This window comes from Tamandua tetradactyla, chromosome 2 (genome assembly GCF_023851605.1).
Source record: "Tamandua tetradactyla isolate mTamTet1 chromosome 2, mTamTet1.pri, whole genome shotgun sequence".
Taxonomy (NCBI): Eukaryota; Metazoa; Chordata; class Mammalia; order Pilosa; family Myrmecophagidae; genus Tamandua; species Tamandua tetradactyla.
In genome coordinates, this window is record NC_135328.1 from 191749115 (window position 1) to 191771716 (window position 22602).

The following is a 22602-nucleotide window of genomic DNA, read 5'->3' on the forward strand; positions in this document are numbered from 1 at the left end:
AGAGTATCTGCCTTTGCCTGTGTCCCTTGGTGGTAAGGAAATCACTTTTGGCACCTGTGCTCCTGGTGGGGCTAACAGGGTGAATTTGCCATTGTAAATACTTACTCCAGCATCAAGGGGACAATGCATTGGAGGGGTAAGGCCAGCTTTGGGGAAATGCTCATCCAATTTTGGGTCTCAGCATCTGGAAAGATCGATTGCTATCACTGAAATGGAGAAGTCTCTAAAGGGAACAGGCTTGGAGAAACATTCAGACATCCAGGGAGATGATGATGAGGGTCTTCAAATGAGAAGAAAGAGTAGGGAAAGTGTGATTTATGGGAAGACAGACTTCCAGGGGAGAGGACGGGCTTGCTGCTCACAGAAGAGAAGCCCTGGAGATTTCACAGTTCAAAGCTCACGAGATAAACCAACTGGGCTAATAAAATAATTTGTGTCAATAGCTTACTGTGTGTGGTCCTCAATTTCAGCTCTGCTTTGCAGTGTCCTGGAGGAACCCAGGCTCTACCTCTGAAATTCTGAATCAGGAGGTTTGGGGACAGGGTCTAGACAGCTGCATCTTTACAAAACTCCCCACATGACCCCTATGCTGAGGGTTGCAAAGTCACAAACATGAGCCAAGAGAATGAGCTCATGGTGGGGAGCTCAGGCCTGGCAGCAGTTGGGGAGGATGCAGAGGGCAGGGCCCAGCACATTCCGTCTGATGTCCTAGCACCCTGTCTTTGTGTGACTGACAAGTACCTGGAACTTTGCACAGGACCAGGCCAGGGATCAACTCTCCTGCTCATCACCCCAAATCCCCCTCCCCTCAGGAGAATGAGTGACAAGGCCCATATGAGGGCATTTCAAGGTACATCTGTCACCATGGATTTCATATGGTACTGTTAATACAGAAAGAGCCCAGTGGAGGCAGAAGGTACATGGGCTCAGCAGCAGGGTGCTTCGGTTGGAAACTCAGCTCTGCCTAGCCCCAGGGAGATGTGTGGCTCAACCTCTCTGGACAAGTTCCTGATTCATCATCCATGGAATAAGGACATGCGTGCTCATCTCAACAAGGGATAATAATAGCATCTTTCTTAATGGGTTATTGAGAGACTTAAATGAGATCATTAAGTCATTCAACAAACTTCTGTCACGATCTTATTGTATGCTGGGCACTGTTCTAGGAACTGGGACAGAACAATGAGCAAAGCAGACAAAAAATGCCTGTCCTCAGGGAGCTTACGTTGCAGTGGGGTGAGACAAACAATAAACAAATGGATACAACAAATATACAGTATGTTAGATGGGAGGAGAAGGGGTGGAGAAAGCAAATATAGACAACTCTTTGGGGATGAAAATACAGACAAAGCATTTGACATTGTGCATGGCACATAGTAAGTATTCAATAAATAGTGGTTAAAATGCCAAACAGCTAAAAGGGAGTTGTAAAGATTAAGTAAGCTAAGTGTTTCACTGTGCCTAGCACAAAGCAGGCACCCAAATGATCGTGGGTTCTTTTCCCCGGCCGATCCTGCCCCCTGCCCTCCACACCCACACACCCCTACACACACACACACGTGCACACACACAGCACCATCGCTCCTTTCACTGCTGAGAGTTGTGGAAAGGCTGAACCCTTCTCCCTGAATCCTTCTTCCCAGCCACCCTACCCCTCGGCATCAGCCGTATGGCCATGGAGATGAAACAAGTTTCTTGATGGAAGCTAGGAAGTGAAAACATATGGAAGGTACTTGTCCAGAGAGCATAAACGACTCTTCATTATAACATAGGAACCAAAGTCTCAAATTAAAAATAAAAGAAGACAGGATGTAGCTTCTGCCGCACTCCAATCACAGAGGAGACTCATTGTCATACAATCACTGAGAATGTTATGTTGATTGGCAAGAGCTGAGCTTTGTAGATGGGGACAAAATTCCCCACAGCTAATCTACAATGGAATTGTTCGATGTCGGGCAAAGCTTTATTAATATTGTTCTGGGCTGCGCTGGATGTAAATATCCCAGTCTTCATTTTGTGAGCAATCAAAGGGAAGCTTTATAGACAGGAGAGCGTGAATGGTTATGATATCTGTGCCAAAGAACACACAGGCAAAATCGAAAAATCAAAGACCGCTCTGCCTTACCAAGTCTTTGTGGCTTATCAACCATCTCCTCCACCGTCCAGTAAGTTGCACATCAGACACATTACAAAAGACCACACTCTAAATGTTGCCCTTGACATTATGAACAGTACAGAATTAGCAAATCAGACAGGGAAAAAAAATCATTACTAAATCTGGACAATATGGTAACCGTCCTTTTTCTTGTCGCAGTGCCTAGAATAAGGAAAGGACAAGTGGAACTCTTGCTTCTTAAGCACCTAGGTACTGGGGGCTTTGTCTCTGGCAGGAGCAATATCACGTTCTGCTTCATAGTGTTGAACAATGGAGCCGGAAAGACCTAGGTTCACAACCTAGTTCTGCCACTTTCTAGCTGTGTGGTCTTGGGAAAGTTACTTAACTTCTCTGTGCCTATGGTTTTTCATTTGTAGCATAAAAATTAATACACATCCCACAGGATTTGAGAATTAAGTAAGATAAACTTGTCGTCCAGGGCCTGAAACATAGGGAATACTCAGCAGTGGGTATTGTCAGTTACCTACCATTTAATCCATACCACAACTCCCTACAGAAGCATTATGTATCCTCATTGTCAGATGAAGGAATTGAGGACCCGAGAGGGAAAGTTTGTGGTTCAAGGGTACTCAGCTGCAGGTGGTTGAGTTGGGATTTGAATCTGGGTCTCTCTAAGCTGGAAATCTGCCTTCTTTCCATCCACCATTGCAACTTCCTGGAAGCAGAGTTTGGGGTGAAAAAAGAAGTGGGGTTAGAAACAAGCCCCGTTTTCCATGTCCAGGTCCCAGGGGAGGAGCCAGGTCAGCGTGGCCTGATTATGAACAGCTCATTAAGTAAAGAGCAGTGAGCGGTTGAGAGTGACTTTTTAAAAAGAATCGACTTTTATTTATAGTGACGTTCCAGTCATTAATTTTGAAGCAAGAGAGCCCAAAGCAGAAGCAGGTTCATTAAAAATTGACATTAGTAATTTAATTAAATTGGGTCTTTGCGTCTCGTGGCGGAAAATGAAACGTTAGTTCTACACGGCTTCTCAGCCCATTTCCCCTGGTTGGCTCCCTCCCCTCACTTCGGCTTGCGTTCTTCTCCAAATGTTTACCTGGCCGGCCCCTCCCAGCCCCAGCACCCACCCCCCTCCCTGTCTCTTCTCTGAGACAGCAGCAGCAAGGGCGCCATGGGGACCCAGGGCGGGCCCACAGGGAGACCTGGAGGTGGACGTTCCATCACGGCCATCACGCTTGTGGGTGCTAGAGGAGGGGACCGGAAGAGCTCCTTCCTTCTCCAGATAAACTCTCCCACCAAAACCGTAAGCCTCTGCCGGGCAGGGACCTGCACAGTCTTGTTATCTTCCAGGTGCCCAGGGCAGTAAGTCCACGATGAATGTTTGTTGCATGAAGGAATTAAAGCATAAATGAATAGCTCCCCAAACAACTCATTAATGAATGTACGACTATCTCCCCGCAAGCGCCGGGCACGCGTTGAAGGCTCCGGCTTGGTTTGCTAGGGCTGCAGTCACAGGAACCATACGCCACGTGGCTTAAATCAGCAGAGATGCATGGTGTCACAGCTCAGGAGGTGGGGTCCCCGGCCAAGGGTTGCAGGACCCAGCCCTGATGAGAGCTGTGGAGGAGAAGGCTCCTTGGCTCCTCCAGCTCTGGTGTCTGCCACAGTCCTCCACCTTCCTTGGTTTGCAGATGTGTGCTCTAGTCTCTGCCTTCTCCCACGTGTCTGCCTGTCTTAATGTCCAAATTTCCTCTTCTAATAAGGATACCAGTCACTCTAATCGAGTTTGGCCTCATCCTAACTAATTGCGTCTTCATGGTTCCTATTTCCAAATGCAGTCATATTTTTGGGACTTGAACATATCTTTTTTTGGGGGGGGGTGGGACACAGCCAACCTATAACGGGCTACAGGATTCACCTGAGAACCCGAGCAGGCCTCTGTCCTCGTGGTCCTTGCCACCCAGCGGAAGGGTGACATCTGCCCCTTTAGAGCACCGTCCACGTGGCAGGCACTGTGCCAGCCCTGCAGCATTTATTATCACAAAACCCCTCCATCACTTGATATTGTTGACCTCACCCCTTTCTGTGATGAGGAAACTAAGGAGGTCACAGGGTTGAAGGTGACACAGAATGACTCAGTGACAGAATAAACCAGTGCCTGGTTTCAGACCCAGATCAGGCTGAAAAGTGTGCTGTTTCCCTCTACACCAAGCTGCCTTCCCTGGAAGAGGAGGCGAGGAAGCAGGAGGCAGGGCCTTCTTTCTGAGGGCTCTGAGATGATCGAGGCTGGTGGAGGGTCCTGGAGGGCAAGAGACAATGGCAGGATGGACAGAAAGAGTGGTGCTGCAAGGGCCTGGGACCCCCCCTAGAGTCCAAGCCCAGTCGTCTCCACCTTGTCATCCTCATTGCCACTGCCACCCCATCGCTGTGGGCTGCCTGAGCTTCTAGGCTTTCTCTGGCCTCAGGGCCTTTGCACATGTCATCACCTCTGCCTGGAACATTCTTTCTGCCTGACTAATTCTTATTAATCTCTCAGGGTTCACTGTAGATGTCACCTCCTCCAGAAAGCCCTCCCTCACCACCTAGAATGGGTTAGGTGTCCTGTCTCATCCCCATCCCATCATAACACTTGGCACACCTTTAATCAGCCGTATCTCCAACTGGACTGGGGGTTTCGAAGCAGTCGCGCTGTTCTCACTGTATGCCAGCCTCCATCCTAAGCATGCAGTGCCAGAACCCTTAATTCTCCCACCAACCCACGTGGAATGAGAAAACAGAGGCCCAGAGAGGCTAAGAGACTTGCTCAAGGTCCACTAATGTGACTTGGTCAGGCCAAAATGTGGCTCTTGAGTCTGCCATCTCTAACACTCCACTATACGGCCACTCAGAGATGGACTGGATACATCATTGCCAGATGAATGAATGGAGAGGTGCTAGGACAAAGTCTGGGCTTGGCTGTGAGGCCTCGTCCTCATCCTATGGGGACAGCCGGGAATAGTGGGACAGCTGACCTTCAGGGCACAGGGCAGGTCCACCTCAGAGGAGAAGGCAGAGGCAGGAGATGCTGGAACACGGTTGAACAGTGACTCACTGGTCCAGAGGAGCTGCAGCCTCCCTCCTTCTCTCCTAAGGGGCAGGTCAGGATGATCTTGTGTTCTTACAAAGACCATTTCTTTTGGCTAATGAGAGGGTACATGTGATTGTTTTGCTGTGGTTGCACACCGGACACCATGTTCCCCAGCACCAAGTCTTCCCCTCTAAGTGGGTCAGGCTGATCAGAACGCAGGTTCTTATCTTCCAATTGCACTCCTTGTTCTAGCACTAGCAACCTCTACAACCCCCCTGAATCTGCTAGGCCAAAGGATACTCTGGCTGCCAGGGCAGATCATACCTGAAAGAAAGGACATTCGACATAACGAGCACCTACTCTGTGCCTTGCTCCATGTTAGATGAAGCCTTCTTTGGTGTTTGGTGAGAAAGAGTGTGGAGTGTGAAATGGGGACATAAGTGTTTTTCCTGGAGTCTTATAACAAGAGATGGGGACACACATAATTCATGTCCAGGGCTATGCACTACAGACAACAGGAGACCTGGACACCCAACTGTCCACCTCCTGTGTGGCTCCTTCTTAGCATTTGTCCTCTTGCAAGTAGCTCAGTCTCAGGGAAACGACATCCTCGAGAGGGGAGCAGATGGGCAGTGGCCAGCCCTGCTTTACAGAAGAAGTGAGCCCCGGGCAACTGACTCGCGTAAGGGGGTGTGGCTTGGAAGGAGTGTGCCAGCCTGGAGCTCACAGGATGTGTCTCTCTCCCTCTCCTCACAGTTCTCCCCAGCCACACGTGTGGGAACCCAGGGAGGCTGCCCAACGGTGTCCAGCAGGGCTCTACCTTCAACCTTGGTGACAAGGTCCGCTACAGCTGCAACCCTGGCTTTTTCCTGGAGGGCCATGCCGTGCTCACCTGCCACGCTGGCTCCGAGAACAGCGCCATGTGGGACTTCCCACTGCCCTCCTGCCGAGGTAGGTGCTCAGAGAATGGTCTGAGGGAGTGGGTGGCCAACGGGAGGTGACCCAGAGCAGGCTTCAGTGACCCAGGTGGCATTCAGTGTCCAGGGGTGTTCTAGTTTAAAAGCTGCCTGAATGCAATGTACCAGAAATGGAACGACTTTTAAAAGGGGGAAGTTATTAAGTTGCAAGTTTATAGTTCTAAGGCACCAATTAAAGCAAGTCTATAAAAATGTCCAAATTAAGGCACCGGCAAGAGGTTACCTTCACGCAAGAAAGTGAAGAAGCTGATGACATTCAGGGTTTCTCTCTCAACTAGAAAGGCAAATGGCTAACATGGTGACCTCTACTAGCTTCCTCTCTAAGCTTGTTTCATGAAACTCCCCTGGGGGCATCTTCCCTCTTCATCTCCAAAGGTCTCTGACTGCATGGGCTCTGTGATTCTTTCCAAAATGTTTCCTCTTTTAAAGGATTCCAGTAAATTAATCAAGACCCACCTGAAATGGGTGGAGTCGCATCTCCCTCTAATCAAAGGTTAATACCCACAGTTGGGCGGGTCACATCTCCGTGGAGATAATCTAATTAAGTTTCCATCCTACAGTACTGAATAGGGATTAAAAGAAACGTCTGCCTCCATGAGATGCATTAGGATGAAAACATGGCTTTTCTAGGGCACATAACCCTTTGAAACCAGCACAATGTGGGATGCTGCTCCATGCACCCCAGCAGGGCAATGGATACCCACGTGGAAAGTCCATGGCCAGGGGGCACCAGGGATCCTTGGGGTCCCAGGTATTTGAGAAGCTTCTCAGCCTCCCAGATCACCTGGCCCTCAGGTGTGCACTCTTCAGATTCCTTTCTTTATATCAACATCTCATTTTAAGCCCATCTGCCCTCCCCTCCTGCCCACCTGTCTCAGAAGAAACATCATCTCTCTTCCCTTCACAAACTTTCTCTCTCTTGGACACTGATCTCTTCCCCAGCCACTTTCATATTGACTTTATTCCAACCGTTATTCTTTCTCTTTACTATAATTTTGGTCTCTCCCTGTCTAATGGTTTCTTCCTCTTAGCCTCTAGGTATGTTCAAAGCATCTTTACCACTACCCCCAACAAAACCCTACCACCCTTCAATGTACTATCTTCCTCCTCCATCCCAGATAGGGTGACCAACTTGTCTTGATTTGCCCAGGACATTCCCAGTTTCGTCTCTGAAGGTCCCTTGTCTTGAGATCCCCTTCAGTCAAAAGTCACCCCACTCCCAGCCTATTCTTTATTGCATACCCCATCATAAAAACCAAGCTTAATTTTAAAATGTCTCTAATAGCTAAGTGATGATAAAAAAATAATCCATGATCTTTTGGGGTTTTTTTTTGCATGGGCAGGCACCGGGAATTGAACCAGTGTCTCCGGCATGGCAGGTGAGAATTCTGGCATTGAGCCACCGTCGCACTGCTCCAGGATCATTTTTAAGAGCTTAGAAAATACAGAAAAGAACAAAGAAGGAAACAAGTTTTACTCGTTTTAACGATGATGTGCCTGTGTTTCCTTCTTGTCTTCTTATACATATAGTGTATATAAATAAGTACATAGTTGAGCTTATACTGCACGGAGATGGTTTATAGCCAGCTTTGTACAAGCATAACACTGCACTGCAGGATTTTCCCTGGCCACCAGCAAAGCCCTGCCCCTGGAGAGCGCCGTCCAGTATGTATCTCTTCCTTGCCCCCATTTACTTCTCTGCAGGTGGCCTTTGCCCTTATATGCTTCATCACGTCACCACATCAGATGGGAATTCCTGGGGCCGCTATATTTCTTGACCTCACAACAGCCTTTGGCACTATCAACCACTCTTTTCTTCTTGAAATGCTCCTCTTTAAATTCTGTGGATCCCAGAACAACAAGATACAGATTCTGGAGGATCATTTTAAGGAGTTGAGAAATGGTTGAAAAAAAGTAGGTTCTCCTTTGTTTCTTTTCCTCTTCCTTTTAGAGGAAGCTTTTTTGTAATTACTATCAAAAGACTTGCTCTGGGGATGAGGAGCCCCACCCTCCACCAACACACATACACACACACACACCACACATACACACACACTTTTTATATCTGCACCAGGGATGGAAAATACGTGGCACATACATCTATTCCCCTTATTCCCACTCCCATAGCAGACATAACTAATGGATCATAGCACCCTTTCTGCTCAAGTTTAGACATAGCTGTGATTTCCTTCTCAACAGATAAGCCACAACCAGTCGATCCTGGCTGCCACGTGACTTCATGTTTGGTTTTCATTCCTCAACCAATAGGCTCTGCTGCAGCCATGTTGAACCTTGTCACTGGAGCCCCAGGGAACCATAGTTTCCTTTTTGGCCTTCTTAAATCCCATCCTAACTCAGGACATGCCCTTCTTTGGGTGTTTGACATCAGTAATTACACAAAAATGACCAAGCCAATCAGATGGAATGTTGGCCACCACACATAGGTGTGGGGCTTTGTGTGGCCTAACCATAGCCTAAAGTTCTACTCACCCTTTCTTATAGCATCCCTCCCCACTCCCAGGATTGACATTCTGACACCTGTCCTTCCAAGGAGATGCAATTGTGACAATAGAATAGAATATGAAACATGCTAGTAAATGAAAGCATTTAAGTTGTCAAATATATAGACCACAGTTCTCTTTCTTTCTACAGCATAATATATCATGTTCTTTTAATTAGGATAGAAACTCAAAATAAATGTAACCGAATTATCAGATGCAGAGGGGGTATCACCTTGTCCTTTGATATTTAAATATAATTTGGACCAATATTCCATCCTATTATGTTGCAAAAATCCATTGCCCCTCCAATATCTTTAGGAATCTTTGTCAATTTAACTTCCTCTAACTCTTGAACTTACTGCCATGCTTTGCCTCTTTTGGCTTTGCTCTAGCAACTTAGATGGGGAACTTAGCCCATTTTTCTTGACCCCTCTCCCCCCAAATTAACACAAGTTGTTAACATGTAGCAAAGCCTTTACTGAGTTTACACACAGAAATGCAAATGACTTCAAGTACTAGCTATCATGATCCATGAAGTCTTTTGGCTCCATCCCCCTGGAAGCTTCTCCTTGGCATCTTTCTTTGTAGATTCCAGCTTCCTGTCTGGGCTCCATTACACCCTCCCTTATCTCTCCAGCCTTCTTCTCTTTGCTTCATCGTGCACCTAAGCCACATTTCAAGACTTCAGTCAATTCTTATGCAGAAAAGCCTGGTCACCTCTTGGTTTTGCCATTTGCTCATAGTCCATGTATCCAATGTTAGGGTGCCTTTTCCTTCCCTTCCCAAACTATTTGGGTATAGAGTGGTGTTTTCCTAAACAAAGAGAATTCTTGCCCTAAAGGGAAGGTGACCCTGCCAACACCTTGATTTCAGACTTCTGACCTGCAGAATTGTGAGAGAATGAGTTTCTGCTTTAAGCTACCCACTCTGTAGCATTTTCTTATGGCAGCCCTAGGAAATGAGAACAGAACTTCTTACTTCTTTTGGAAGATCTCATCTGCTACATGGCTGCCTCTATTTGATGTCTGAGGATGGTCCCTCAATCTCTACGTCCAACTCTGTACTCTATCCTAAGCTTCAGGCCAATATGGATATCAAACTCTCCCCTGAGCCCTTCCCAGGATGTCCTTTGCATGCTTCAAGCTTGACCTTTAGTTAGGTCTAAAGCCTAACTCTATTTTCCTCAAGCCTGATTATTTTTTGCTGCCTTTCCTATATCTATGAAGAGTGTCAACATCTCCAAGGTGGCCCAGCCAGACCCCTCAGCAGCATCTTATACTCCTCACTTTTCTTTATCTGCTGCATCATCAGACACCATGTCCTGGAGAACTGTTCCCTCCAGATCACTATTCAGGAGGTGATGATGATGGTCCAAGCCCTCTCATGTTTTACCTGGCTTCCTGAAAGTGTCCTCATGGGGCAGCCATCCTCCAGTCCCCCACCAACTCTAATTCATTTTCTAGGGCCTAGTGAACTTCTTAGGTACAGATCTTGCAAAATCTGTTAATCCAGCTTAACAACCATCTTGATTTAATCACATCTCCAGGGAGATGATCTGATTACAGTTTCAAACATGCAATATTGAATAGAGATTATTCTGCCTTTATGAAATGGGATTTTGATTAAAACATGGCTTTTCTAGGGGACATACATCATTTCAAACCAGCACACACAACTCCATGCCAGGAGCAGTGGTCATGCCAGAGTCAGTGGGTTCATACTCAGGAAAGACTAAATGCCTTTTGGACTTTCTTCCTCTAGTGTAGAAATCTCAAGGGCTGGCATCTGTGAGTGGATAAACACCATCCACTGGGCACTGGTCTGTAAATATTTGCTGAATGGATGAATGGTTGGATAGATCTAATTCATGACCAGGAACCTGCAGGCTTAGAAGCTCAAAAGGGAAATTACTGGCCTGGGTCACTGCCACTTGCCTAGCAGCTCTGAATGACCCGATCTTTTTAAGTCTCCAAAACTTCCCAGAACAGGTCAGAGAGTTGTATGCTTCTGCTTTGTCCAGGAAATGCCATGAGCCAAATTCAACCTTAGGACAGGATGCTCAAAGGAGAATAGGAGCAGCTGAGATCAGGGGGCAGAGCAGATGCAAGGCTGACCCCCAAGGAGGCAGTCTTTGACCTGCATGCCCAGTCCAAGCAGCCTGGCCCATCAAGGCGCTGTCTATCTGGCAGAGGGAAGGGGTCAGTAGGGCACTTTGTGTTGCTCAGGGCACCATTTCAAAGGCTGAGCTCCCTGGGAGGTGTTGCGCTCCCTGGGAGGTGGAAGCTCTTTGATCCTAGAGGAGGAAGGCCATAGGATTTCAGCAGCTGGCCTCTGACTTGAAAGAGGCTTTGACCCTGGATCAAAGAGAGCCACATGGGGAAGAAACCATGTTTGGATGCTCTGGGGGCTAAGACAGGTGGTGCACAGAAAGCTGGCCAGAGCAAGGGATGCTTGGCTTCTGAGCTTCAGCCAAACACTGTAGGCTGCCACCAAAGCCATGGAAACAGGCTTTTGGTCTGTAGGAAGCTTGCACTGCAAAAGCCAAGTTGCATTCCAAATTATCTGAACCTTGGTCGAGGAATCTGCAGAATACCAAGCAGGTGGTAGTGTCAGGCATGAAAAGACAGGTGTAGGTTCAACTCTGATTATGCCAGTTTACAGCTATGTGGTCGTCAGCATATTTTAAAGTGAGGGCACACATAGCAGCCCTTACAGGGTTAATTTTTTTCTCATTCATTCAGCTGGTTATTAAGCAACTTTTTATTGAGTGCCTACTATGTGCTGGCCAATCAGTCATTGATTTGGTCATTAATTATTGAACACCTATTGAGCACCAATGACTGATTGGCTGGCACGGGCTATTTGTGTTCAAATTCTATCATGTTCAAGTTTACATTCTAGGAGTAGGAAGGCAGAAAACACACAAAAACCATATAAGCAAACCCCTTTCAAATTATAACAGGAGCCTTGAAGGATGTAAAGTATCTAAGACAGGGAAGTTTACTTTAGATGGAGCATTTCGGGAAGGCCTCTCTGAGTGGGTGATAAATGAACTGAGTCATGAATGACAAGAAGGAGCCTGTTATGTGAAGACCTGGGGAAGGGTTTTTCAGTCAAAAGGAACAGCACATGCTAAGGCCCTGGGGTGGGTAATAGCTTGACCTATTAAGAGGAACAGAAAGCAGGTCCATGTGGCAAAAAGCAGAGAGTTTTTTAAATTTATCATTATTTTTTCTTCTTTTCTTTTCTTTCTTTTCTTTCCTTCTTTCTTTTAAATTTTATTGTGGTGACATATATACAGGACAAAATTTTCCATTTTAATTATTTTTATGTGCACAATTAAGGGACATTAGTTACATTTATAATGTCATCACCACTACTTACTATCAAAACTTTTTCATCACCCAGACAGATACTCCCCCTCCTTCTTTCCCCACAGCCCCTGGTAACCTATATTCTTCTTTCTGTCCCTATGAAGTTGCTTATTCTAGATATTTCATATAAGTGGAATTATATAATGTTTGTCTCCTTGTTTCTGGCTTATTTCACATAGTATAATGTTTCCTCAGTTCATCCATCTTATAGCATGTAGCAGAACTTCATTTTTATTGGCTGAATAATATTCCACTCAATGTAGATACCATACTTTGTTTATCCATCATATGCTGACAGACACTTGGTTGTTTCTACCTTTTTGTCATTGTAAATAATACTGCTATGAACATTGGCATACAAGTATCTATTTGAATGCTTGTTTTCAGTTACTTGGGGGCATACACCTAGGAGTGAAACTGCCAGATCATATGGCAATTCTATGTTTAACTTGTTGACAAATAAAATTTATTTCACAGTCGCTGCACTATCTTATATTCCTGTCAGCAGTGCACAAGTTTTCCAGCTTCTCCACATCCTTACCAAAACTTGCCCCCACCATTTAAAAAAAAAATAGCCATTCTAGTGGGTATGAGGTGGTATCTCATTGTGGTTTTGATTTGCATTTCCTAATAACTAATGATGTTGAACATCTTTTCACGTGCTTATTGGTCATTTATGCATCTTTGTTGGAGAAATGTCTGTTCAAGTCCTTGGTACTTTTTGTTGACATATTTTATTGTGAAATATAACATATACACAAACATTTCAAAGTACATTTAACAAGTGGTCGTAGAATAGATTTCAGAGTTTGGTATGGGTTACAGTTCCACAATTTCAGGTTTTTCCTTCTAGCTGCTCCAAGACACTAGACACTAAAAAGAAAAATCAATATAATGATGCAGCATTTTATACTTCTGTTAAATCCTAACTTCTTGGTTATAACTACTCATTCTCCTTTGATTCCTCTCCCAATCTTTAGGGCTATTCAGGTTATGCCCATTCAAGCTTTCTTCGTGTTGGGAAGGGATGTTGATAAGCTGGGTTAGGGGGATGGAGCTGGTTGATGCTCTTGGAGAGACTGGCACGTCTGGATTTCAGGACTTATCTGGCCTAGGAACCATCTGAAGGTTTTCGGTTCCTGAAAAACAAATTCAATGCATGCAACATTTGTAGGATCTCAGATAAAGCCTTGGATGTTCTTTAGGGTTAATAGGAATGATGTTGGTTGGGGTTTGGCAAACTATGGCAATAGAAATATGTAACTGAAGCGTCATAAGAGTAGCGTCCAGAATAGCCTCTCGACTATATTTGAACTCTCTCAGCTGCTGATACCTTATTTTGTGACATTTCTTTGCCCCCCTTTTGGTCCTGAAGGCATTCTCAATCCCATGGTGGCAGGGCCAGGCGCATCCCTGGGAATCATGTCCCACTTGCCAGGGAGACTCACACTCCTTGATGTCATGCCTTGTTTAGGGGGAGGGCAATGATTTTACTTGCTGAGTTGGGCTTAGAGAGAGAGAGAGGCCACATCTAAGTAAAAAAAGAGGTTCTTTGAAAGCAACTCTTAGGCATAATTATAGAGTTAGCTTCTTCACTACAGAAATAAGTTTCATAAGAACAAGCCTCAAGATCAAGGGCTTGGCCTATTAACTTGGGAGTCCCTAGTGTTTGAAAGAATATCAGGGATTTCCCAGATGGGAAAGTTTAATAGTTCCATATTTTTTCTCCAGTCCCTCAAGGGATTTTGCCAATACTTTTTAATTATCTGACTAACATACTCGGGGATATATCTGGATATTATATTAATCTATACTGAATTACACACCCTCATTCCCATTCTCGGATCTATGTGTTTGGGTTGTTTAAATGAGCTATCCAGACAGGTTGAGTGAATTGTGTGCTGCAGAAAACTTAGATTTTGGACAAAATAAAGCTGTCTTCCTTTGGTCTCATACAATAGGTAAAATTCTAAAATACAAACACTGTCATCCTTTACCTTGTATTCTGATTTACCTTTGTCCCAACCAGATTGGTTTCATTCTTACCTCTAATTGAAGCTTGATCTCTTCTTTGTTTTTTTTAACAGTTGTATCTAGCAATGTTGACTTTTAGAGCTACAGACCTCCAGTTCTGAGCCTTAGGTGTCACTCAGGTACCCAAAGATCCAGGGAAATACCAGGTAATACATATATAGCACAGCATCTCAGAATAGGGAAATATAAGACTTAAAGTTTAAGAATAAATGTGACTGCTGTAAGAGTTTACAATCTGGGACCCAATTTTCTTCTAAGTATTTTCTAAAAGAGACCATACCTTGGTCTCTTCTGTTTCTTGAGGACAACACAATGTCCTCAAGGTTTATTTGCTTCATCGCATGCCTTACGACTTCCTTCCTTTCTATAGCCATACAATATTCCATCATATGTATACACCACAGCTCTACCTTTCTGCTTCTCAGTCACTGTACCCTTAGGCCACCTCCATCCATTAAGCATCGTGGATAATGTCCAAAATAAACAATCCATGTCTCTCATCATCCTCACTTAGTTGTACAGTGATCAACACTCATAATTGTAGACCATTTGCACTGATCCAAAGAGAAAAACAACAGATTGACACATCCTTACCACAAAGAAAATCCCAAACTCACCTTAACTCATGTCCCTCCCCGCTGCCTCCTTATTATTTAATCCTCGTATTGCTGTGGCACTGGTGATGTCTTCCTGTTAAGTATAGGCCATAGCATGCAATAGTAGTTTTCCCCCCATACCCCTCTTTGTACAAGATTCATAACTTTGAAGCAGTTCATATAAGAACTTATTTATATTTGTAGTGTTAATCAGTGAGATACATGGCTCTATACTATCCCTTTCAATCATATTCATATTCGCCTTCAGTATGGCAATATTACTTATAAATCCATTAATGAACTACCATCACTTCTACCCATTCTTGTACATTTAAGTTCAGCCTCACTAGGTAATTGTTCACCCATCTCTAGCTTCTCTGTATCTCTAGATCCCCAATATTCTACATTATAAGACTCTGAGTTCACCTTTACCAGGGTCACTTTAACAAAATCATACAGTATCAATCCTTTTGTGTCTGGCTTATTTCACTCAGCATTATATCCTCAAAGTTCATCCACTTTGTCATGTGCTTCAGGGTGTCATTTCATCTTATTGCTGCATAATATCCCATCATGTATATATATATACAACATTTTGTTTATCCACTCATTTATTGACGAGCACTTGGATTGTTTCCATCTTTTGGCAATTGTGATGATGTCACTGTGAACATCAGTGTGCAAATGTCAGTTCACGTCCTGGCTTTCAGCTCTTCTGGGTAGATACCGAGTAGTGGTATTGCGAGTCATAGGGCAATTCAGTATTTAGTTTTCTAAGGAACCGCCAAGCTGTCTTCCATAGTGGCTGCCTTGGTACATTTTTAATTCTGTGGTTTGTCTTTTTGTTGTTGAGGTGTGAGAATTCTTGAAATATCCTGGATATTAAACCCTTATCAGATATATGGCTTCCAGATATTTTCTCTCATTCTATGGCTTCTCTTTTCACTTCTAGATAATGTTCTTTGATGCACATTTTTAACTTCGATGAAGTCCTCTTTATCATTTTTTCTTTTGCCGCTCATGCTTTTGGTGTCATGCTATGACTCCATTGCCAAATCCAAGGTCATGAAGGGTTTTAAGCAGGGATGTGATGTAGTTTGACTTATTATTTTATAAATGATCACTCTGAACGCTAGAAGGGGGAGGAATTGTCATTGGACCGGAGGCCAGGCAGAGGGATCAGTGAGGAGGCTATTGCAGGCATCCAGCCTGGAGAGGATGCGTCTTGACTGAGGTGGTTGTGGGAGAGATGGAAGGGAGTGGGAAGGTCAGGCCACAGTTTAGGGGAACAGCCAAAAGGTCTTGCTGATAAATGAGGTGTAGCTGCTGATGGAACGGCAGGTCAAGACTGACAGCTAGGCTCTTTCTGGAGTGCCTGAGTGGATAGGGATGTTGTTTTGTGGGCGGTAGGGGACACATGCCCTAAGGAAAATCAAGAATGCACCATTTTTCCCAGGTTAAATGAAATGCCTGTGAGACCGCTAAGTAAGCATATTAATTCTGAGCTGGGGAGAGCCCTGAGAGAAGAAGAGATATAGCAGAGGGATAAGAGACCTAGGATGCTGATGCAGAGAGCTAAGAGGGTCAGTGCCACAGGGCACTGTTGTGTAGACCAAATTAAACAGTGTATAGAAAGCACCCAATACCATGCCAGCCAGTGTGGACTCTGAGGGATCCTGAGCACTGGGGCCCTGACCTGGACTGCAGCTCCCAGGGACCTCTCCTTCCTACGGAGTTCTACTCCCGCTACTGGGACTCCTCCCACCACCTCTGCCCTCACTAATACCATACAGAATGATTCGGAACATGGGTCCTGGAGTCAATCACCTGGATTCACATTGTGGCTTCACCACTCACACACCTGCTGGCCGAGTGGCTTTGGGCCAGTTACCCCAACTACTCTGTGCCCCGTTTTCTCATCTACAAACAGTGCCTAACTCGTAAAGTGGAAGTAAAGATCAAGATGACAAGTACTAAGGGCTTAGCAGAGGCCTGGTACACAGTAATGACTTGGGGAGGATCAGCTGTCATCGTGGCTCTTACTGCCATGACCACCTCCGGTCAGCATCAATTGAGCACTGGCTATGCACCAGACCCTGCACAATCCAATTTCATCTTCCCAAACCCCTGCAAAGTCATGGTGTTGTCATTCTCTATTGCAAGCAAAGGAACTGAGCCCAGATAGGTGAGGTACAGATATGTGCCCATGACTGCACAGCTAGAGGGTGGGGCACCCAGCATCCAGTCCCAAGTCTGTGCACCTCTGAGCCATGCTCTTGACCACCACTGTCCATTGCAGGCAAGGAGACTCAGGGCCTGGTCCTCAGAGGCTCATCCCTGCATGGGTCCCAGGCCAGGGGCTGCCTGGTCGCCCGTGGCTCTCCTCAGCCTTTCTCTTTAATTTGCCCCGTGAGCTCTTTAGCAGAGAAGCAGTAGGGAAAGTGCTAACAGAAAGGTCATTCTGGAGGGTTGGGTGTTCCCAGGAACTGCTCTTCAATGTCATCAAGGAATTCGGAAGCCGAGGTTCAGCTGCCACTGCATGAGCATGAGGTAGCTGGGCCAGCATGTCTGAAGTGGCACAAAGCCCCTGCCTCAGGCTCTCCGAAAAAGGAGAGAAAGAACAGGAGGTAGCTTTTCAAACCCAGAAGCCCCCTTCTCCAGGGTCTGGTGCCTCCAGGAGTCTGCTTCTAACGCTATGTCCGGAGTTGCAGGGCAGCGACCAAGACCTGAAAGACAGAGAAGTTGATGGGTAAGGGAATTATCTGAAGCCAGACAGTCCTGGGTTCAAATCCTGGCTCCCAGATGTAGTAACTGCATGACTGTGGGCAAGTTCCAAAAATGTGGTGAGCCTCAGTTTCCTCATTTATAAACTGTGGATGATAATACCTATCTCTTCAAGCTGTCTGAGGATGAAATGAGAAAATGCAAGTAAAGCATTTAGCACAATGTTTAGCCCATAGTAAATGCTCAACAACAACTCATTTTAGAATCAGATACCATCTTATGCCTACAGGCATCACCTCAGAAGGATAGTTTGGGTGGAAGGAGGCTGGGGGTGGGGTTGGGGTGGGGGGCAGGCAATAGCTGTGTGCTCAGGCAAATGGTAACTTCTTATTTGGGGAAAGAGTGTCTGAGAAAGCCAAGGTTAAAGAGGCAGAGTCCAGAGCCCCCAGCTTGCCAGGGGACTGGCAAGATTAAGAAGGTTATTGGGACCCCAGCAGGGTTGGAGACACTGAGTCATCCAGCTTAAGAAAAGGTTAGGTCTCTACAGCTTTGGGATATTCATGACAGAATCCCTCAATCTTGCACTTGAGTTGCAAGACGGTGTCTTCTCCCCCAGTGCCAAGTGGACTTTTCATTTCCTCAGGCGCTGAGTGGTACTGGGAAGGGTGAATGTGGACAGAAGCCCATTACTGAAGCCTCTAGACTCTCAGGCACCCAAGATTTCGCACTGGAATTGGCCTGAAAGGGAGGGAACATGAGGCAGGTTCCCCCATCCCTACCTGAAATCTGTGAGTCATTGTAGAGTTAATAGACATCAAAGCAGCTGGGGGGATAGTTTTCTAAAATTAAAGTTAGAACGTAAATTAGTAAAGTTAGAACGTAAATTAAATTAGAACGTAAAAGCTGATCATCAATAAAGCCATAGCCTTGGAAAGGAAACTATCAGCATAACACACCTGTGCTGTAGAATATACATGACTTAATGGCAAAATATTCATTGCCAGAGAAGGAAAAAGTATAAATTAATATTTTAGGACTATAGTGTCAGCTGAAGGTTATATTTTATGACTCTGGAGTTGTAACTATGAAATATGATGCCCGGTTTAGAGTGTGAGGAAATCTCCAAGTAACTTTTACAGAATCTTCAATCAAAACAGGATGGTGCAAAAGTGAGGGTGTCTGTGAAGCTGGAGAGGCAAGGATGGCTAAAATGGCAAAGGTGCATCTTCAGAGTGGACCGGCAGCCTTGGCTCAGAGAGTCTCAAGCTCTCAAGTCCTCCAGCCCAGCACTGTCCAGAGTCATTGACTAAAATTAGGAAGCTTGGAAATCTTTGCAAAATGCCTTGCAAAACCACCATCAAACAAGGAGTAGTGGAGGAGACCACCGTCCTAGTGCCAGAGTGATTCAACTGGAATCTTGATTTCATCACTTACTGTGTAAACTTAAGGAAGTTTATTACCCTCTCTGAACTTCATATTTCTATTTATTTGTTCAACAAATACTTACTGATACCTGCTATACACCAGGAAACGTGTTATATGCTGGGGACAGAACAGATATGCCCCTTGCCGTCATGTAGTTTACTGTCTAGACATTAAATCAATAATGACAGAATTAATGAATTAAAATTGTGGTGAGTTCCACAAAGAGAAAGTATGTGTGCTCTAAATATATGTAATGGTGGAGAGTGTGGAGAGGGGCGTTGTGTTTCCAGAAATAGAATACCTATTAAATTGGGTATCTAAAACCCAAAGAAGGTTCCAGAGAGAGGAAAGAACACTTTCAAAGGTCCTCAAGGAGGAAGACACTTTGTGCATAGAAGTGGCAGGAGGCCAGCGTCGTTCTAGGTGGTGGGGAGGGGGAGAATGGTGTGAGGTAAGGCCTCATAAGGTCCTTGTAAGTCGTGGAATATTTTGCTTTATCTTGAGTGAAAGTGGGAGTTATTGAAGGTTCTAGGGGGAGGGTATGACCGGGTTTGTACTTTCCAGTATGACTCTGACCTGTATGTGGATGGTCCAGAGGCAGGAGGGCTGCTCAGAGACCTGGGGGGAGGTTTCACACTGAGGATGGCTTGGAACACGATGTGGCTTAGAACAGAGCAGCTGCAGCGAAGATGGTGGCAGAGTCAAGACACCTTAGAAGACGGGCAGGAATGGCACTGGCTGGGTGTGCAGGCATGGGGTGATGTGAGGCTGTCCCCCGAGCCCGTGGCATGAGGTACTGAGTGACTAGTGCTGATCCTGTCTGGACGGAAAACTTTGGAGGTAGGTCAAGTTTAGTGGAGAGAGAGGATGAGGTCAGTTTTAGCCAGGTTAAGTTTGAGGAAAATGCAGGGTATCGAGTAAGGTTTCTCAGACTGGGACTTGGTGCAGGGCTGCGGAGTCCTTGTCCTTCCCCAAGACCTGCTTGTCCTCCGGTGTTGCCTCCCTGTGGGTCAGTTGGCCACCTAGGCGCACAAACCGGATTAGACAAGACGGTGCGTTCAAGCGCCTGGTTGGAGACTTGTGCAGGCTTAGGGCAAGATGCCTGCCGTCCTTCCTGACGGCACCAGCCCCTGGAGCACCTGGGCCCGCTCCTCCCTCTCCTGACAGCCTGCTTCTCCTCGGCTCCTGCGCACCCACGCTCCTAGGGAGCTCCTTCCCCACCCCGACTGCTCGCTCTCAGCCGTCTTCTGGGCTCCTTGGCCTTCTGCCGGCCCCTTAAGTGTGGATTCTGCACACGACCTTTCCCTACTCCTGTGGAGCGAGTTCCACTCTTCATTCTGCTCACTCCCACCCTCTCCACCTCGGGGTCCTTTCAGCAGGCGTCACCACCTGTTTCCTTTGCACACACCCTCAACATGGGTGTGGGGAGAGGAGGTGGGGCTGTGGCTCTTCCCACAGAGCTGCTTCCCTGGGGGGACCCCACATGGCTCAACAGCCTCACCTCCACCCTGCTGCCCACACTGGAGACCTGGCGTCCTCTTCCTGGACCTCTCCCAGCTGGTGACCGAATGTCCCGACTCTCCCTGAGCTGCTCTGGAGTCCCTTCCATTTCTTCTCTACACTCCCATCGCTCAGTTGAGGCTCTGACTGTTGTAACAACCTCTCTGCTGTCTGCCCTGACCCTGGTCCCCACGTACCAACCCACCCCCGTCCATCCATCACACGGTCACAGAGTCACTTTCTAAACAAGGTTTGGGCTTTGACCCCTTCATCACCTACAAAGGCTCCTAGCACCCACAAGGTAAAATCCAAACCACCCAGCGAGATGTCAAGACCTTTCATGAGCTGATCTCTACCCTCCTGGTCCATTTTGATGCCCAGAGCTTATCTCATGCAACTGCACTTTCATTGCAGGGGACCTCCGGCCACGGCCAGGCAGCGCCACCTCCATCCAGCCCTGGCCTCCGAGTACCCCCATTCCTCTCCCTTTGGCATAACCCTACTCCTTTTTCAAGTCTCAGGCTCGATGTCCCTTCTTTCATCATGCTTTCCCCAACCCTGCTGCAGTCAGGATGGAGCTGCTGTGGCTTGGTGTGCAGACAGGGTCAGTGGCAGGATGGAGTGGACTGGCAGCCCCGATGCCTCCTGAGCAGTGACAAGCCTCCGGCTCCTTGGCTGGTTCCTGTAGTGTATCTCCCTGGTCATGTTCATGATAAATTTATTTACATCAGAGGAGATAAACCCTGGTGCAGATGTCAGACTTGGTAGCCTTCTGCCTAAGATACCCAGGGTGGGAATTCCATACAGTGTCATAAAACAAACAAGCAAACAGCATTAAACTGGGTTAAATCCAAGCAAGGCAAAGCTTGTCAACATTCCCTTCCTTCCACTTCTCTTGGGGCCAGGGCACCTGGCTGGCGGGGGAGGGGAAGGGATAAGTGGGGAGGAGAAGGGGAAAAGAATCTCAAGCTCCTTCACTTGGCATCCAAGGTTCTTCAGAGCCCAACTTTCACTTCCTGCCTAGCCCTGGCTCTGTCACTCTCTGCCTTTCCCTTTATATCCAGACCATCCTGAGTGACTTGTAAGTCCCTAAACATGCAGCACTCCCTGTCCCCAGCTGCCTTGCTCTTGCTGTTCCCTCTGCCTGGGACTCCTGCTCCCCTCTGGTCTACCACGTGGCCAGCTCTCCAATGAGGTGTGTCCAGCCAACTCGGCTTTCAGAATACAGCCAGACGCTCTAAGGCCCACTGTCCCTGTCCAAGCCCTCATCATCTCTCACCTGGATCACCACAGTGACCTCTACGAGCTCTCCTGCCTCTGCCTTGACATATATCGTCAACAGAGCAGCCTGGGGTATCCTATTAATACACAGATCAGATCGCATCACCTTCTGCTCAGCACCCACCACTTATCACTTTCATTCTAAAAGCCCAAGTCCCTCCCGTGGCCTCTCAGGCCCTTGGTGGGCTGACCCCACTCGCCTGGTCCCCTGCCACTCTTCTCCTGGCTCCCTCTGCTCTAGCCCCTTGGGTCTCTTGACGTTCTTTGACCAAGTAAGGCCTCTGCACCTGTGGCCTTTGCATTCACTGTTCCATCTTCCCAGGATGCTTTTCCACCAAATAAGCCCGGGCTTCCTCCTCACTGCCTTCAGGTCTTTGCTCAAACATCAGCTTTTCAGTGAGGACTTCCCTGACCACTTTTCTGGAATGTCAACACCCCCACTCCCCATCCTCATCCTCACATGTCACCACCTCACATTCTAAAGAATTTGCTTATTTATCTAGGACACTGTCTAGTCCCCCTATCTAGAAAATAAGTTCCATGAGGAGAAGGCTTTTCATTTGCTTTGTTCACAAGTGAATTCCCAGCACCTAGAACAGGCCTGACTTGTATAAATAGGCTTTCAGTAAGCATTTGTTGAATGAATAAATGAAGGTTTCAACACACATGTCACCTGCTCTGGAAAGCTTTCCAGGACTCTCCATGTGTTAACATTGGGGTGCAATTGCTGGCTCGCCAGCCCACCTCAACATGAGAAGCACTAGAGGCAGAAACAAAGTCAAACTCTCACACCGTAGCCCTGGGCCTAGCCCAGTGGTTGGCACACAGTAGGTGTGCAGGTAATGGGTGTGGGAGGTCTGAATCAAGGGAGCAGGCAGGATGTTCTCGGTCAGACATGGTCACCAAAGTCTGGGTGACATGAGATGAGTCTGAGCTAAGGGCATGGGGAGGATGGGAAAGAGACTTATTTGAGAGATGTTTAGGAAGTAGAATCTACAGAACTAGGC

General features: G+C 46.5%; 1 protein-coding gene across 1 annotated transcript in view; it reads left to right on the forward strand.

Moving 5' to 3' along the window:
* Nucleotides 1-22602, forward strand: part of CSMD2 (CUB and Sushi multiple domains 2) — a 609437-nt gene that overhangs the window by 174120 nt on the left and 412715 nt on the right. Inside the window, exon 4 of the mRNA XM_077150390.1 lies at nucleotides 5940-6134. Coding sequence (XP_077006505.1) covers nucleotides 5940-6134 — 195 coding nt within the window. The remainder of the gene's footprint in view (nucleotides 1-5939; nucleotides 6135-22602) is intronic.